Source organism: Dryobates pubescens, chromosome Z (genome assembly GCF_014839835.1).
Source record: "Dryobates pubescens isolate bDryPub1 chromosome Z, bDryPub1.pri, whole genome shotgun sequence".
Lineage (NCBI taxonomy): Eukaryota > Metazoa > Chordata > Aves > Piciformes > Picidae > Dryobates > Dryobates pubescens.
This window is the reverse complement of record NC_071657.1, coordinates 60,021,668-60,040,939: the sequence shown is the minus strand read 5'-3', so window position 1 is coordinate 60,040,939 and position 19,272 is coordinate 60,021,668. Positions and strand designations below refer to the sequence as shown.

Genomic DNA, 19,272 nt, shown 5'->3' with positions numbered 1-19,272 from the left:
CCAAAGTTCCCTGACTTTTAAATGCACATTTCCCTAAAGTCCCACCATACCTGCAAACGTTATTACATACCAAACTGCAGACTCATAAGCAAACTATATTCTCAGAATCTTGACATTTTTCACACCAGGCTGCCTCTAACACTGAACTAGTTCCAAGTGTGAGTTTACAGTCAAAGCTTTACCTAAAGGCCCACAAAGGCAGCTACTAAAATGCTCTAAACTACTTCCTTTTTTTTTTTTTCTTGTAAGATGATGCCCTACAGCATCACATTTTGACAGAAGCTCCTGACACAGCTGGAGAGGAAGCCAACTAGAAAAGGCACAATCCTGGACCTGCTATTTGCAAACAGAGAATCACCTGTGGGTAATGCAGTGACTAGGGGTCGCTTTGGGCACAGTGATCATGAAATGATAGAGTTCTCAGTTGTTGAAGTAAAGAGTGGGGTCAGCAGAACTGCCACCACAGACTTCCAGTGGACTGACTTTGGACTGATTCAGAGACTGTGCAAGAGTACCTTGGAAGGCAGCCTGAAGAGTCAAGGAGTCCAGGAAGTCTGGACACTCCTCAAGAGGGAAGTCTTAAAGGTGCAGGAACAGGCCATCCCCATGTGTCAAAACATGAGTTGGCAGGGAAGAAGACTGCCTGGCTGAATATACATTTGGTTCCAGCTTAGGGAGAAAAGGAGAGTCTGTGGTTGTTGGAAGAAGGGGCCAGGCCACTCAAGATGACTACAAGGTTGTTATGAGGCTGTGCAGGGAGAAAATGAGAAAGACAAAAGCCTATGTGATAATTAACTTGGCTTCACCTGTTAAACAGGAAATCATTCTACATATGTATTAGTAACAAAAAGGAGGACTAAGGAGAATCTCTGTCCTTTTTTGGATGCAGGGGGGAACACAGTGGCCAAAGATGAGGAAAAGGCTGAGGTGCTCAATACCTTCTTTGCCTCAGTCTTTGGCAGTAGCACCAGCTGTCTGATGAATACCCAGCCCACTAAGCTAAAAGATGGGGATGTGGATCAGAACACAGCCCTCATAATGCAAGAGGAGATGGTTAGCAACCTGCTGCACCACTTAGACATACACAAGTCTATGGGGCTGGACAGCATATACCCATGGGTACTGAAGGTACCTACAGGTAGGTTGATACCTGGAGGGTATCTATAAGAAGGGCCAGGAAAACCTGGGGAACTACAGACCTGCTGACCTGTTGGCTTTGATACCAAGGAAGGTCATGGGGCAAATTAAGTGCCATTATGCAGCATGTGCATACAAGATGACAGGTATATTGGATTACTCTGCTCTGGTGAGACCTCACCTGGAGTACTGCATCCAGCTCTAGAACTGTCAAAATGGGAAGGGCATGAACTTGATGGAGCAGGTCCAAAGGGGGGCCATGAAAATGATCAGGGGATTGGAACCTCTGCTACGAAGACAGGCTGAGGGAACTGGGGTTGTTCAGCCTGGAGACGCAAAGACTTTGGGGAGACCTAGTAACAACCTTCCAGTAGCTGAAGGAGGCCTACAAGCAGGATGGAGAGACTGTTAACCTGTAGTGATAGGATGAGGGGAAATGGCTTCAAATTAGAGAAGAGCAGATTTAGATTGGATGTTAGGAACAAGTTCTTTACCATGAGGATAGTGGAACACCAGAACTGGTTGCCCACCACTGGAGATATACAAGGCAAGGCTTGACAGGGCTCTGAGAAGCCTGATCATGTTGAGGGTGCCCCTGCAGAGAGGGTTTGACTAGATGACCTTTGGAGGTCCCTTCCAACCCATACCATTCTATGATTCTATGAGGGAAAGGCTGTGGATGTTTACCTGGACATTAGTAAGACATTTGACCCACAGCATCCTTCTGGAGAAACCAAGTACTCATAGCTTGGATGAGTAAATTCATGGATGCTTTGTAGGGTAAAACAACTGGATGGATGGCTGGGCCCAAAGAGGGTGGTGGAGAATGGGAGTTAAATCCAGTTGGTAGCTGGTAACTAGTAGTGCTCCCCAGGGCTCAGTTTTGGGGCAGTTTTCTTTAATATGTTTATCAATTATCTGTATGAGGGGATTGAGTGCACCCCCATTAAGTTTGCAGACAACATCAAATTGGGTGAAAGTGTTGATCTGCTTGAAAGTGGGAAGGGTGTGCAGCAGGATCTGGACAGGCTGGATCCATGTGCCAAGGCCAATGGTATGAGATTTAATGAGGCCAAATGCCAGGTCCTGCATTTGGGTCACAAGAGCCCCACACAACAAGAACCCCATGAAATGCTACAGACCTGGGGAAGAGTGGTTGGAAAGCTGCTGAGCAGAAAACGGCCTGGAGGTGCTGCTTGACAGCTGGTTGAACATGAGCCAGCATAAGTGCCTGAAAAGAGGTTGTAGTGAGGTGGGTGCTGGTCTCTTCTCCCTAGTATCAAGTGACAGAACAAGAAATGGCCTCACATTAAGCCAGGGGAGGTTTAGGCTGGATATCAGAAGAAAATTCTTTATTGAGTGATCAGTCATTGGAACACGCTGCCCAGAGATTTGGTGGAATCACTATCCCTGAAGGTGTTCAAAATCATGTAGACATGGTGCTCTGGAATGTGATTTAGAGGCCAAGGTAGTATTATGTTCATGGTTGGAATTGATGACCTTAGAGGTCTTTTCAAACTTTAACAATTTTATGCTTCTGTGATTCTACTTAAGTAAAGAGCCAGGACAGAGTTGTTTCATTGGACACAAGTCACCAACTTAAAGGTCTATAAGATGTAAATTAATCATAGAATCAGTCAGGGTTGGAAGGGACCACAAGGATCATCTAGTTCCAATCCCCCTGCCATGGGCAGGGACACCCCACACTACATCAGGCTGGCCAGAGCCTCATCCAGCCTGGTCTTAAACACATCCAGGGATGGGGCCTCAACCACCTCCCTGGACAACTCATTCCAGGGCTTCACCACTCTCATGGGGAAGAACTTCCTCCTCACGTCCAGCCTGAATCTCTCCACCTTCAGCTTCATTCCATTCCTCCTAGTCCTATCACTACCTGATATCCTGACAAGTCCCTCCCCAGCCTTCTCGTAGGTCCTCTTCAGATACTGCAAGGCCACAATTAGGTCACCTTGGAGCCTTCTTTTCTCCAGACTGAACAGCCCCAACTCCTTCAGTCTGCCCTCAAAGGAGAGGTGCTCCAGCCCTCTGATCATCCTCATGGCCCTTCTCTGGACACACTCCAGCACGTCCATATCCCTCTTGTAATAGGGGCTCCAGAATTGGATGCAGTACTCCAGGTGGGGTTTCACCAGAGCTGAGTAAAGGGGGAGAATCACCTCCCTTGACCTGCTGGCCACACTTCTCTTGATGCAGCCCAGGAGCTGATTGGCTTTCCGGGCCACAAGTGCACACTGAGAGCTCATGTTGAGCTTCACGTCCACCAGCACCCCCAAGTCTCTCCCCTCAGGGCTGCTTTCCAGCCAGTCACTGCCTAGCCTGGATTTGTGCCTGGAATTGCTTCAACCCAGATGCAGGACCCTGCATCTTGGTCTTGTTGAACCTCATGAGGTTGGCTTGTGCCCACCTCTCCAGTCAAGGTCCCTCTGGATGGCATCCCTTCCCTCCAGCATGTCTGCTGCACCACACAGCTTGGTGTCATCAGCAAACTTGCTGAGGGTGCACTCAGTGCCACTGTCTGTGTCCCTGACAAAGATGTTGAACAAGACTGGTCCCAGGACTGATCCCTGAGAGACTCAGCTTGTCACTGGCCTCCACTGGGACGTGGCCCCATTGACAGCCACTCTTTGGGTGCAGCCATCAAGCCAGTTCTTTATCCATCTCGTGGTCCACCCATCAAACCCATGTGTCACCAGTTTGGAGTCCAGAATGCGGTGCGGGACAGTGTCAAAGGCTTTGCTCAGGTAAAGCTGCTCAATTTCAGTGGCTTGCCTACAATATGATTGCAGACACCCCCAAACTAGCTTCATGCAAGGACAGAAAATCCAAATGAACCCACTCAGATGGGAAGCTGCACATTTTAATTAGCTCAAATGCAACGAGGTGTAGGAGCTAAGCAAAGACCAAAGACATTGAGCTAAGGTGAACTACAAGCTTGAAGATCTTTGCACTGTAGTCAATTGCATATGATGACAGTGTCCTAGATGTGCAGCCAGCATCTTAAATTGAATGCAAATAGCTAGTACATTGTGAAAGACCTTGTCCTCCAAATATGACAGCTCTACAGTGTTTCTAAAGGAGTTCAAATGAGTGTGCAAAGAAAAAAAATTAAGCAGAAAATAGTATTTTTCTCCTCATGACACAGAGTTCCTGGTTTGCAGTATCTTTTACACAGGCAGTTGGTAAAAAAGAAAATAGTGTCTTCTTAATGCTTTAAGAAGTCTCTCTTCTCTCTTCAGCCCTTCTAAAGAATCCTGTAGATTCTTCAAGCATTTTGATGTGAACAACTGCTACCTAATAAAAAATTCCCACTTTAGAAATATCCAAACCATGCACGGGTTATCAGAGTCATGTTCCCTACAACACAGATGTACAAAACAGTTCCTGTCTAAGAACAGGCTTTCTAGAGAAGTGGTCAATGCCCCAAGCCCGTGGTTTAGGGGCATTTGGATGATGCTCTTAACAACATGCTTCTTAGTTTTTAGTCAGTATTGAAGTGGTCAGGCAGTTGGACTAGATGATTATTGCAGGTCCCTTCCAGTTGAAAACATCCTATTCTATTCCCTAAAATTCCATGAGAACTTGAATTACTAAGCAATTGTGCAATATTCCAAATACCAGCACATGCTGAAATAAAAGTCAGAATTCTAGACACAAGTCAAAAGACCACACAAAGTCAACCTCAAACACTACATTTCTTTTTTTTCCTTACTTCAGTCTGAAGGTTTTCCTTTTGAAACAGTATTCCCACTGATCTCATTCTAGCAAATCTTTTCAGCTAAGAGGATGCAAAACTTCGCATTTGTGAAACTGCTATACAAAACCCAACAGCTTTTCACAGCACATTTACATTTTGTGACAGAATGTGACACTGGTCTTGACTACTGGTTCCAAAGTGGTGTGTGAAAACTTAATGAAAGATTAATAATGCAGCAGCTCTTTCTATATTGTTTCTGTAACATGGGAAAAGGTAAGAAAATGTTTTGAAACAGCTATAAATGCTGACAGAACAGAAATCGAAGAGATGTTACTTAGGGAGTTATTTATTCTTCACAAATTCTTCACTTATACTCAATAGTATTACTTAGATATTAACCTAGAATAAAATTACCTGATGGCAAAGTGGCAGGTAATAGAAGCTATTTTTAACAGTTTTACAATGAAAATCTGCACAGGACAGGTTTTATTCACTGTATGCTTTGCTCCAAGGGAGATAAACTTTCTTTTCCTAGAGATTCTAAATCCTCCTCTTTGACCTGTTTCACAATGTCACTATAGAACTAAAACAGTTCCTAAGAAAAAGTGAAATTTCTGTGATTTAAAGAAGTGGGTTTTTTATGCATACCCCCCTGCTGGTTGACACTCTGCATTTCCCTTTCTCTGCGATCTAGTTCAGCTGCTTTTCTTTCCAGCTCTTCTTGACGCTTTAGCAGTTCTGCCTGGGCCAAGGCATGCTCCTGAACAAAAAAAAAGCATTGCAAGATATTTATAAAAAGCACAAAACCAAAACAAATATTGCAAGTCTGGTTTTGTAATTAAGCATCTCCAGCTATGGATGAAGACTGACCTGGAATTGCACAAATTTATGCATTAACTGATTACTTAGAGGCAGCATTAATTTTAGTAATTTTTTTCTTTTAAATGCTTTTTTGTAAAAGATGTTCTTGCTGAAATGTATTTAAATAATTAAATGAAATCTACCACCTCAAAGTTACAGACAAACCTTTGCAATTTGTGTGTAAGCAGGTGGCTCCTCTGTTGGTTTCATTATTGCTGGCTGGGTACTGGTGACATTTGGCATTTTCACATTTCCTGGAGGAGGCTAAGAAAACAAGAGAAAATTAGAGGAGAAAAGTTTCCCATTTTAATAAACTTATTTCCATTAATTCTGCAAGAACCTATCAAGTTGTTTTAAAAGTATTGTTAACAGATAAACTGAAATCTGATATGCTGTCTGCAATATTTATAACCTTCAGGAAAAATAAGTTAACTGTATTACATGGTACATTGTTCTGCTTATTCAGTTTTACACTCTGCTACCTGCAATAAACACACACATAATTTTAGGGATCAGTAGAAAGTAAATAGAATTTTAATTCTGTTCAGACACAAATATAAATATGAAAAGTTACTGTTCAAGAGAACTGCATGACTTAACAGTGATCTGTTAGTATTTTGAAACACAATGCCATTTATTTCTGCTTATAAAGGCTTGTATCACCTGGCTTACTAGACAAGCAATGTGCCGTTATCTCTTTCTTAACTATTCTATCACTATGTACTGTAGTATCTAATTTCAACCACCAGTGGCAACCCATTCATTTCCTCACTACCTACAAGAATCCAGGTTACAAGAAACTTGTAGCTCAAGTTTTTCCTTTTTTCTTTTCTTTTTAAAAATCATCTCCTCATTATTCACATTTCTCATCCGCTCTGACTTTCTCAAGATGTCTCTATTATATGAAATGCTAACCAGTAGCTATCAAAACAAGGGGGGAAACTACTGGCCAGATTGAAGTTACCACAAAACTTTACCAAAACAGGTCATTTTACAAAAATCTAGACAGGAACCCACAGTGTGCACTTGCAGCCCACTTGTGCAGCCCAACGGTGTACACTTGCAGATCCTGGGCTGCATCAAAGATGCATTGCCAGCAATCCAGAGAGGTGATTCTGCAACTTTACATTACTCTGGTAAGACCTCACCTGGAGTACTGTGCCCAGCTCTAGGGCCCCCAACACAAGAAGCACAAGGACCTGAACAAGAGCCAGCAGTGTGCCCAGGTGGCCAGGAAGGCCAATGGCATCCTGGCCTGGCTCAGGAATAGTGTGGCCAGCAGGAACAGGGAAGTCATTCTGCCCCTGTACTCAGCACTGGTTAGGCCACACCTTGAGTCCTGTGTCCAGTTCTGGGCCCCTCAGTTTAAGATAAATGTTGAGTTGCTGGAATGTGTCCAGAGAAGGGCAACAAGGCTGGTGAGGGGTTTGGAGCACAAGCCCTGTGAGGAGAGGCTGAGGGAGCTGGGGTTGCTTAGCCTGGAGAAGAGGAGGCTCAGGGGAGACCCTATTGCTGCCTACAACTTTCTGAAAGGAGGCTGTAGCCAGGTGGAGGTTGGTCTCTTCTCCCAAGCAACCAGCACCAGAAGAAGAGGACACAGTCTCAGGCTGCTCCAGGGGAGGTTTAGGCTGGATGTTAGGAAGAAATTCTTCACAGAAAGAGTAATTGCCCATTGGAATGGGCTGCCCAGTGAGGTGGTGGAGTCACTATCCCTGGAAGTGTTTAAAGTGAGACTGGATGAGGCCTTTAGTGCCATGGTTTAGTTGATTAGATGGTGTTGGGTGATAGGTTGGACTCGATGATCTCAAAGGTCTTTTCCAATCTGGCTAATTCTGTGATTCTGTGACCTGAGGCAGAGAGTCCAGAGGAGGGCCACAACAATGATCAGAGCTGGAGCACAGTCTGAGAGAGTTGGGGGTTGTTCAGCCTGAAGATAGATAGAAGGCTTCAGGGAGACCTTATAGCAGTCTTCCAGTACTTGAAGGAGGCCTACAAGAAAGCTGGGGAGGGACTATTTACAAGGGTATGTAACCCTAAGATAAGAGGCAATGGTTTTTTAAATTAGAGAAGGGTAGGTTAAGATTGGACATTAGGGAGACATTCTTTACTATGGGGCAGAGGAACACCGGAACTGGCTGGTCAGGGAGGTGGTGGAGTCCCCACCCCTGGTGACATTCAATGTCAGGTTTGATGGGGCTCTGAGCAACCTGATCTAGTTTGGGATGTCTCTCCTTACTGCAAGGGTGTTGGCCAAGATGACCCTTAGTGGTCCCTTCCAACCCAGTGCATTCCATGATTATAGCACTACTTCGATGCTGTTTTGTTCTTAAATATGCCTGGGAGAAAACTACAATTGGTACTCTCTGTGGAGCTTGCAACATGAAAGATTTCCCCATTCTGTCATCTTGTAAGACAGAGAACAACTTGTTCCTAAGAAAACTGAAACCAAGAACAAAAATATGGTGCTAAGTGTGGTGTTTTCAATACAAAGGCTCCTTAAAACAATGCAGGAATCATCTAAATTGGGCAAATCATTTTGCTTGTCCCATATTATCTGCATCTTTTCCAAATAACATTCAAACTGCATGTGATGTTTTTAGGCTAAGCCTTTAAAATTTAGCTGCAGATTTCAAGCAGAAAAGTAGAAAAATATAAATCAATTACTATTGGGTGTAAAAAGGAAAACAAAAGATTATTCTAAACAAATTCATTGGGTAAAATATCTAGAATAAGAAGAGCTGCACCATAACAATTTTTCTCCTTTTCTCTTCTCTTTTGATCTCTGGCTGGTTTGCTTTGCTCAGGAGAGAGAGCCTGCTCTGGCTGACCTTAGTTAAGTCTAACCATTGCTCCTCTCTCCACTCCTCTCTCTTTTGGGACAGGGATGGGGGGGGAGGGGGGTGGCGGGCAGTGGTACAGCTTCCCTGGTCTTTTTGACATGGAGGGTTTTTGTGTTGCTTGCTAATTGTAAATATCTATATAATACTGCAAACACTGTATATTTTGTACATATTCATTGCCTTCCATTGTAGAGTGTAGGGTTTGCTTGTAAGTACAGCTTCATTTGCTTCTAACCGAGTTGGTCTGTTCTTGTTAATGCTGGGGGGGAAACATCAACCTACCACATTACAAAAAAGAAAGCTGGCACTTATTCAACATAGGGCAATTGCTTGACTAACTCCTGCTCAGATTACGGAAGCAAAATGAAACTGTTTTGGGGTTTGTGGCATTTGATATACTCTGCTCTGACAGTGATTTTGTATAGATGGTGTGTGGTAATGATGTTAGATAAGCTGGGAAGATATTTGGCATATAAACTGTTCCTTTGGTTTAAATACAAGCTGAAAAAGCTGTATGACTGCTGCTTGTGATTTCTTTGGCTTAAAAAATATGATAATATAACTACAACTGCTCCCACAGAAATGTATTAATTCAGCAATCCTGTAGCTGAGAACTATGTAAGCAGCTGGGATTCAAAAATGATTTATTTGCGATGCGTGATGGTTTGTGGTGGTTTGAACCTTAACTGGGATTTAAGAGCTCAGATGGGGGGCAAGACTGAGGATCCTTCCCCTGCTTCCCCTTCCTCAGTCCCAATCAAAAGGGAAGGAGAGAGAATAGGGAGAGACAAGGGAAGGGGGAAAAACAGAAAGAAAGGTGGGTAAGGAAGAAAGGGAAGAGGTAAATCTACCGAGAAATAATTTGGAGTCAGTTCAGAAGTAGAGAGGTTAAAATTTTCTTTAAACAATATATGTGTGTGTGTGTGTATATATATACACACACACACACATATATGTATGTGTGTGTATGTATAACAATAGGAGGGGTTCACAAGGGTAACAAACAAGGATGGATAGGGAGATATACAAAACCAACGGCCCTTTGGAGGAGCGTGGATGCAGGGAGAAAAAGCCCAGGCCTGACCATGTGGCAAAGAAGCAGGAAGCCAGCAGTGACTCTATCCTCTTGTCCAGGCAAGGCAGAAGCAAAAAAAGGAGAGCAAATGGCTGCAGTGTCTTCCTTTTTATAGGCTTGCTGGACAGGGAGGAGGAGTGGAACAGACTAACTCAGTTTCCCAGGGGTAAACCCCCACTCCGGGGAGGGTAAGGCTCTCACAAGCTCTCCCCTCCTGCTTTCAGGATGGGCATAGCCCATCACACTGTTGTTGGTAATAATTAATGTGTTCTTGTTAATGGCACTGCTCCGAGAGAGACGTGCAGTGAATAGCTGCTCTATTTTTAGATGCAGCAGATGCAGAAGGCACAGGGATAGCTCGCACTCAAATGCAGAAATTTCTACTGACAATGAAGATACAGAGGCAGGACAAACAGGAGGGAACAGGGAGGCAGGAGTTAATGCTAAAGCAGCTCTGAAGCAGATCAGCAGCATTTCTGGCGTTCAGCCAGCGGGGGGGCAGACACAGCCCACAACGGCGGTGCCAGTACCTAAGATGGCAGCCACATCAGGAGCACCAGCAGCTAAGATGGCGGTGGCAGCTTCACCGGCAGCCATTAATGAGGCAAAAAGACTTCCTCCTGCAGCAGCAGGACCAGGAGTGAGCTCTGCAGCAGCCACTGGGTCTCAAAGCCCACTTGCTGATGCTCTTTCCTTGCAGACCCCCTCTGCTTCTGCAAAGCCTGCTGTAAATTCAAACAAACCTCCAGTTAAAACAGATTGCAGTTTGGATAAAAGGGGCAGGCACAAGGCAGATACAGAGGCAGACGAACAACAAGAACAGCAGGATCCCTCTGCTGCTCAGGATCAGGGACCTTCTGTTAAAAAGGATCCTTCTGAGAATGGAGAGAAAGTTTGCCTTAAAGATAGAGCTGAATTACTGAGACCATCAGTGGATAGGTGTTATGAAGGACAGGATACAGGTTCTGGTATGTCAGGAGCTAATAGAGGTGCTTCTGAAATTAAAGAGGTCCTATGGAGAGTATCATCAGGATTATGGGGAGAGCAGCCTCAAGAGAAGGAGACTGATGAAGACAAACATCAAGATGACATTAGCATAGACTAGACTAGACTAGACTAGACTAGAATAGAATAGAATAGGTTGGAAGAGACCTTTGAGATCATCGAGTCCAACCTATCATCCAACACTATCTAATCAACTAAACCATGGCACCAAGCACCCCATCCAGTCTCTTCCTAAACACCTCCAATGATGGTGACTCCACCACCCCTCTGGGCAGCCCATTCCAATGGGCAATCACTCTTACTACGAAGAACGTCTTCCTAACATCCAGCCTAAACCTCCCCTGTGAGGACTGTGTCCTCTTCTTCTGGTGCTGGTTGCCTGGGAAAAGAGACCAACCTCTACCTGTCTACAACCTCCCTTCAGGTAGTTGTAGACAGCAATAAGGTCTGCCCTGAGCCTCCTCTTCTCCAGGCTATGCAGCCTGTGCTCCCTCAGCCTCTCCTCATAGGGCTTGTGCTCCAGACCCCTCACCAGCTTGGCCAGCGTCCTTCAGGTGCGCAGTTATTGCCACCAAGGTAATCTGCTCCATCACTTTCCCTGGCACTGAGGTCAGGCTGACTGGCCTGGAGTTTCCAGGTTCCTTCATCCAACCCTTCTTGTGGATGGGGATCACATTGGCCAGTTTCCAGTCATCTGCAACCTCTCTGGTAAGCCAGGACTGGAAGAAAATGATGGAGAGTGGCTTGGCCAGCTCATCTGCCAGCTCTCTCAGCACCCTAGGATGGATCCCATCCAGTCCCATGGACTTGTGAGTATCCAAGTGGCTCAGCAAGTCCCAAACTAATTCCTCGTGGATTTCCGTGGCAATGCACTGCTCCCCAACCTCATCGCCCAGCTCAGGAAGCCACTTGTCCTGTACTCCTCCTGCCTTAGTGTTGAAAACTGAGGTAAAGAAGGTATTTAGAACCTCAGCCTTTTCCTCGTCTTCAGTCACCATGTTCCCCTCCAGGTCCAGTAAGGAGTGGAGGTTCTTCTTGCCCTTCTTTTTAGCATTAATATATTTGTAAAAATGCTTTTTATTGTCTTTCACAGAGGTAGCCAGCTTAAGTTCTAACTGGGCCTTTGCCTAATTTTTCTCCTGCATAATCTAACAACATCCCTAAACGTATCATGAGAAGCCTTCCCCTCCTTCCAAAGGCCATACACTCTCTTCTTTTCCCCTAATTCCTTCCGGAGCTACTTGCTCATCCAGGCCAGTTGCCTTCCCTGGCAGCTCATCTTTTGGCACATGGGAACTGCCAGTTCCTGTGCCTTCAAGAGCTCCTGCCTGGAGTAGGTCCAACCATCCTGGACCCCTTGGTTCTTGAGGGCTGCTACCCAGGGAACTTTCCGAGTAGGTTTCTTAAACAAGTTGAAGTTTGCCCTCCACAAGTCCAAAGTGAGGGTTCTGTTGGTGCTCCTCCCTATCTCCCTGCATATTGAAAACTTCACTATCTCGTGATCACTGCACCCTAGATAGCCTCCCACTGTCTTATCTCCCACCAGCCCTTCTCTATTGGAGAACAGCAGGTCAAGCACAGCCTGACCCCTGGTAGGCCCACTTAAGAGCCGCATCAGGAAGCTGTCCTCCATGCACTCTAGGAATCTTCTGGACTGCTTCCTCTCTGCTGAACTGAGTTCCCAGCAGATATCTGGCAGGTTGAAGTCACCTACAAGGACAAGATCTGATGATCTTGAGACAGCCTCCAGCACTTACAGAATATTTAATCTGCCTCCTCATCCTGGTTGGGTGGTCTATAACAGACTCCAACCAGGATGTCAGGTTTGTTAGGCCTCCCTCTGATTTTAACCCACAGGCTCTCAATCCTTTCATCCTCCACTTCAAGCTCTGTGGCATTGAGCGACTCCCTAATATACAGAGCCACCCCTCCTCCTCTTCACCCTCACCTGTCTCACCTAAAGACCTTGTAAACCCCCAGTGTAGCACTCCAATCATGTGTATTGTCCCACCATGTTTCTGAGATGGCGACTATATCACAGTCTTCCTGGTGGACCAGGACTTCCAGCTCTTCTTGCTTGTTACCCATGCTGCATGCATTGGTGTACATGCACTTCAGCTGGGCTCTCAATTTCTCAATTAACCCTAATTTGTGTGCCACTCTCTCCTCCCTAGCAAGACTGGATTCCCCACCCACCTGCTTCAGACCTAGTTTAAAGCCCTCCTACTGCCAACTCCAGTGCTAGTACACTCTTGCCCTTTCTAGGTAAATTCACCCCAGCAAGATCCAGCAGGTTGGGTGCAGTAAAAGTTGCCCCTTGGTCAAAGAACCCAAAATTCCATTGCTGGCACCATCCCTGAGCCAATTGTTGATGGCATGGGTTCTCCTGTTCCTCTCAGTGTACACCCCTGCCACTGAGGGAACTGAGGGGGAGACCACTCGAGCTCCTGCCCCATCAATCAATTGTCCAAGGGCCCTGAATTCCTTTTAATCGTCCTGGTGCCCTTCCTATCAATTTCGTCACTTCCAGCTTGTATTACCAGCAATGGCTAATAGTCAGAGGGCTGGATTAGCTTAGGAAGTCTCCTTGTGATGTCCTTATCCAGGCCCCAGGCAGGCAGCACACTTCCCTATGGAATGGGTCAGGATGACATATGGGTCCCTTAGTACCCCTCAGGAGAGAGTCCCCAACAACTCTAACCCTTCTCTTTTTCTTCATGGAACTGGTCGTTATAGTTGGTGGGGACTGCTTGGCCTTAGGCATCTCCCCTGATGGCTGCTCCTCAACCCTCTCATCCACATTGCCCTCAGCCTGCAGGGCCTCATACTTATTATGGCAACGGAAGAGGAGGAGAGGGCCGGGATGGATTTCCCTTGCTTCCCCTGACAGGGACCTGTATCCATCCCTCCCTGTTTCCAGGGACACTTCCCTCACCAGGGGAGGTCTGCAGCGCCTTCTCCCACATATCTAACTCCCTTTCACTTTCCCTTATTGACCTTATTGACCTGAGCCTTGGTACTTCATCCTTCAGCTCAGCCACTTCATCCTTTAACTCTGACACCAGATTTAGGAGAAAGTTCACCTGGTCACACCTGACACAGGTGTTTTCTCCTTCCCCCTCCATTCCAAGTGCCAGGCTCCAGCACTCTCTGCAGCCAGCAGCCTGGACTCCTGCGTGCTGATGCACCAACTCTGTCTGGGTACATAACTGCTTTTCTGATAGCCTTTGTCCGAGTAATAACCATGGTTCAGGGTTTTATTGTTATTAAAAAAAAAAACCAACCACCATATACATATATACACACATGCATATATATATTCCACCTAAATCTTATAATTTATCTGAGCTGCCACAGAGGCGGCTGCCCCAGCACATGCAGTCAGGCAGAAGGCTCGGCAGCCACAATGGCATCATGTGCACAGCTCCAGAAGGTTTTAAACTTCCCACAGCTGACGTCACGATCCTGAGCCGGCACATGACAGGAGGACCCTGCTGGACCTTGCCACCTACTAGGGGTCCTCCTGACCTGCAAAGCCCTGAAAAGAAAGCAAAAGCAAAGGAGAAAGCTCTCGGTTCAAGCACAGTGGTCCCGGGTGCCGGTCCCCATCAGCTCTGCAGCCAAAATAGATGTCCTCTTCGTTTCCAGAGCCAAGGTTACAGAGGCTCAGAGGCAAATTGTACTCCCACAGAGAAGGAGATTCTAGCTGCCTATGAAAGAGTAAAAGCTGCTTCTGAAGTAATTGGAACTGAATCACAACTTCTTCTAGCTCCTAGATTGCCAGTTTTGAATTGGATGTTCAAAGGTAAAGATTCTACACCACATCATGCCACAGATGACACATGGTCTAAGTGGATGGCTCTGGTAACACAGAGAACTCAAACGGGAAATCTTGAAAGACCTGGTCTGGTGGAGGTGATCACAAGTTGGCCTGAAGGCACTAACTGTACTAAACCTCCAGAGGAGACAGTAACTTGTGCTGAGGAAGCTCCTCCTTACAATGACCTTTCTGACGATGAAAGGAAATATGCTTTGTTCACAGATGCTTCCTGTCACCTCGTTGGAAACAAGCAAAGGTGGAAGTCTGCAGTGAGGAGTCCAGGAGTGAGGAGGTCAAGTTGCAGAGGCAAAAGATGGAGAAGGAGAGGTAAAAGCTGTCCAGCTAGCTCTTGACATAGCTGATCATGAGAGATGGCCAAAGCAGTGACTCATATAGCCAGTACTCTGTGGAGCTGGCTAAAGGACTGGAAAAAGAATGGTTGGCAGAGAAAAGGAAAGCCTATTTGGGCTGCTGATCTGTGGCAAGACATTGCTGATTGAATCAAGAGAATTCCAGTGAAGGTGAGATACATTGATGCTTACATTCCTAAGAGCAAAGCTACTGAGGAACAACACCACAACCATCAGGCGGATTTAGCTGCAAGAGTTTCTCATGTAGAGGTGGACTCTGATTTTGATCTCGACTGGAAACACTGAAGTGAGATGTTCTTAGCTTGGTGGGCTCATGATTTGTCAGAACATCAAGGCAGAGATGCAACCTCCCAGTGGGCTTGTGACAGATCCATAGACATTTCCATGGATGCTATCATACCCATCATCCATGACTGTGACATTTGTGCTGCTATTAAGCAGGCAAAGCGAATTAAGCCCTTGTGGTATGGTGACAGATGGTCCAAGTACAAGTATGGTGAGGCCTGGCAGATTGACTGTATCACTCTACCTTGTTCTCAATCTGGTAAGCAGCATGTGCTTACTATTGTAGAAGCAAACACTGGATGGTTGGAAACCTACCCAGTTCCACATGCAACTGCACGCAACACCATTCTTGGTCTGGAGAGACAAATCCTGTGGAGACACAGAACTCCAGAGAGAATTGAGCCGGACAATGGAACTCATTTCAAAAACAATCTTGTGAAAAACTGGGTCAAAAAGCACAGCATCGAGTGAATATTCCACATTCCCTACTAGGCACCAGCTGAAGGGAAGATTGTGTGTTACAATGGTTTGCTGAAGACCACTCTCAAAGCCACGGGGGGCAGATCTTTGAAAAACTGGGAGAAACACCTAGCACAAGCAACCTGGCTAGCAAATAGCTGAGGTTCAGTGAATCAAGCTGGACCCGCAAAGATTTGCTACAAAAGGGAGAAGGTGATAGAGCTCCTGTTGTTAGAGAAAAGAATCTGTTAGGTAAAACTATTCTCCCTCAGGAGAGGCTAAGCCTGTCCGAGGGGTGGTTTCTGTTGAAGGTCCTGGTCACATTTACTGTAAAATGCAAGAGAATTCAGTGTATTCCACAAAGAAATCTAACTTTAGCTGAGAGAATTTAAATTCAGAGTGTTGTACAGATACAACATCATGCTCAAAGGAAGAATCCATGAGTAATCCACAGTGCACGAACCCTAAGAACCCTGACAGCCCTAAGTCACCTGAGAGTCCCTGTTCCTTTTCTTCACTTCATCTGCGGAGGAACAAACTGTTTTCTGTTTCTTGGGTTTGGACTTCTGAATCATCTACATCTGAGATAGCCAGAATGGACTATAAACTTTATTTACTCATTATTGTAGATATTAGTTTAGATTAGATGGCTAGTATTAGTAGCCAATGAAATTGTTTGGAAGGGGTGGATTGGGGTGGTTTTAGGGTATGCCTTTAAAATTTAGCTGCAGATTTTGAGCAGAAAAGCAGAAAAATACAAATAAATCACTATTGGGTGTAAAAAGGAAAACAAAAGATTATTCTAAACAAATTCATTGGGTAAATATCTGGAATAAAAGGAGCTGTACCATAACAATTCTTCTTTTCTCTTCTCTTCTGGTGTCTGGCTGTTTTGCTTCACTCAGGAGAAATAACATGCTTTGGCTGTGTCTCAGTCCAGAGAGGGAAAGAGACTCAGTTCTTTGAATATTCCCATGTTACAAAATTAGAGGTACAAATAAGGCCAAAATACCAACAGCGAGGCTATTTATTAACAGAATAAAGTTGATGGATCAGAAGGGGGGAGAGAGAGAGAGAAACTAGAGAGAGAAGAGGGAGAGAGAAGAGGAAAGGAATTATATTACCACTCCCCAGGATGGTTTGGGTCTGTGGAGGAAGGGTGCTGCTGTTGGCTGTGCTGTCCTCCGCTGTAGGAAGGAAGGGAGAGATACCAAAGTCCTTCTCTGAGCAGCCTCATGAGTTGCAGCAGGCAGAATTTAGGACATGGAGAGAGGCTTCCTCCTGGTCTGCTTTTCCAGGCTATATGGTGATGTTTCTGTCCTTTTCTCTCCTGGTATTTTCTTTGTTTCTCTTCAGAGTTGCCTTGCCCAGGTGTTTTCCTTCTCCTGAGCCAGTAGTTCAGATATTTTATACAGTTTTTTTAGGTATGTGTCCAGGTGGTGAGTATGCATATTCCAGAGAGTATCAATAGCAGTGGCCTCTGCCCATTATTTCCAGAGCAGCTGCAGTCTAGTGAGCAATCTTTATCCTTTGCACCATCCTCCCTTTGAGGGTAGCTGATGGGCAGAGATGATCTTGTCTATGCACATTCCAGAGAGTCATTACCCAGGGGCATCTGCCCAATACACATCAGCTATTGTCTGGGCAAGGAGCAAAGGTGATTTTATCTCTGTTGACTCACATCAAGAGAGACAAGATTCAGTCTCTCACAGGCTGACCTTGGCTAAGTCTAACCCACTGCTGCTCTCTCTTCACTCCTCTCTCTTTTGGGACAGAGGGGTGGGAAAGGGCAGTGTAACAGCTTTCCTGGTCTTTTTGACCGGGGGGGGGGGTGGGGGGGGTGGGGGGGGTGGGAGGGTTTGTGTTGTTTGCTAATTGTAAATATCTGTATAATACTCTAAATACTGTATATTTTGTACATATTCATTGCCTTCCATTGCAGAGTGTAGTTTTTGTTTGTAAATACAGCTTCATTTGCTTTTAACTGTGTTGGTCTGTTCTTGTTGGGGGAAACTTGCTGGGAGGAAACTTCAACCCACCACAATGCACAAACACTATAATACACTGAGGAGAGAACAACAAGCCTGAGTAAACTCTACCTCCATGTGTGATATTGCAGCCTCTCTCATCAACAAATGATTGCAGCATTTCAAAATTACCTTTCCACTTTATACAACAGCTCCTAACAAAATAATAAGAATGATTCTATGGTCATTATCATTTCAGCTCTAACACAATGACTGGATCTCAAGTATTGAAGGTGATCTCTGGAAATCATTGATTCTGACCTCCCACGTAGAGCCAGTTCAGCAAGATCAGGTCACACAGGGTCATGTTTAGGTGGGTTTTGAAAGCCTGAAGAGAAGTGGACCCCACAACCTCTCTGGACAGCCTGTTGCAGTGCTCCATCACACTCACACTAAAGAAGTTTCTCTTCATATTTAGATGGAATTTCCTGTGTACTTATTGCCCCTTATCACTGGGCACCACTGCAAAGAGCCCAGCCCCGTTCTCCTGACCTCCATTCTTTGGCTATTCATCAGCATTAGAAGATGACCAATGTGAGGCTTGGAGAAGATTACCAATGTGAGGCTCAGAGACAGCCTTGGCTGCAGTGACCATGAAGCAGTTGAATTTAATATCCTCAGGGCAATCAGGAGGAAGTATTCTAAACTTACGACCCTAGACTTCAGGCATGCAGACTTTGATCGCTTCAGGGATCTGACAGCCAAAGTGTCGTAGGACAAAGCCCTGGAGGGAAGAGGGACCCAGGACAGCTCGTCAGTATTCAAGGGCCACCTCCTCTGTGTCCAGGAGCTATGTATACCAACAAAGAGAAAAGCAGAAAACAATGCTAGGAGTCCTGCCTGGATGAGCAAGGAGCTGCTGGACACACTATTACTTAAAAAGAAACTCTACAGGAAGTGGAGGGAAGGACAGCTAGAACAGGGGGTATATAAGGAAGCTGCCCAAGCAGCAAGAAACCTGGTTAGGAAAGCCAAAGAAGAGTTTGAATTGAATCTAGCCAGCGAGGTTAAAGGGAACACTAAGAACTTCTACAGGTATATTAATGGGAAGAAGAAGACTAGGGAAGGTGTGGGCCCCCTCAGAAAGGAAACTGGTGAAATGGCCACAAGTGATGAGGAAAAGGCTCAGGTACTCAATAACTTCTTTACCTCAGTCTTCACTGCAAGGGCCTCCAGCCACACTCCTGATGTCATGGAAGACAATGCCAAGGACAGGGAGGAAGAACTGCCCATTGTAAGTGAAGATCAGGTTCGTGATCACCTGAAGAACCTGAAAGTGTTCAAGTCCATGGGACCCGATGGGACACACCCACGGGTACTGAGAGAACTGGCAGATGAGGTTGCTAAACCCCTCTCTATTATATTCCAAAAGTCATGGCAGTCTGGGGAAAAGGGGAAACATTACTCCCATTTTCAAAAAGGGTAAGAAGGAGGAACCAGGGAACTACAGGCCATTCAGTCTCACCTCTGTGCCCAAAAAGATCATGGAGCAGATCCTGCTGGAGGTACTACTGACTCAGAAGAATAGTGAAGAGGTGATTGGAAAAAGTCAGCATGGCTTCACTAAGGGCAAATCCTGCCTGACAAACCTGGTGGCCTTCTATGAACAGGTGACAACATTAATAGATGAGGGGCGAGCAACTGATGTCATTTACCTGGACCTGAGCAAAGCCTTCA

General features: G+C 45.5%; 1 protein-coding gene across 1 annotated transcript in view; it reads right to left on the bottom strand.

The window, feature by feature from the left end:
• Nucleotides 1-19,272, bottom strand: part of SCAMP1 (secretory carrier membrane protein 1) — a 60,027-nt gene that overhangs the window by 15,942 nt on the left and 24,813 nt on the right. The window contains exons 3-4 of the mRNA XM_054178442.1: nucleotides 5,879-5,977; nucleotides 5,501-5,612 (exon numbers count right to left, since the gene is read on the bottom strand). Coding sequence (XP_054034417.1) covers nucleotides 5,501-5,612; nucleotides 5,879-5,977 — 211 coding nt within the window. The remainder of the gene's footprint in view (nucleotides 1-5,500; nucleotides 5,613-5,878; nucleotides 5,978-19,272) is intronic.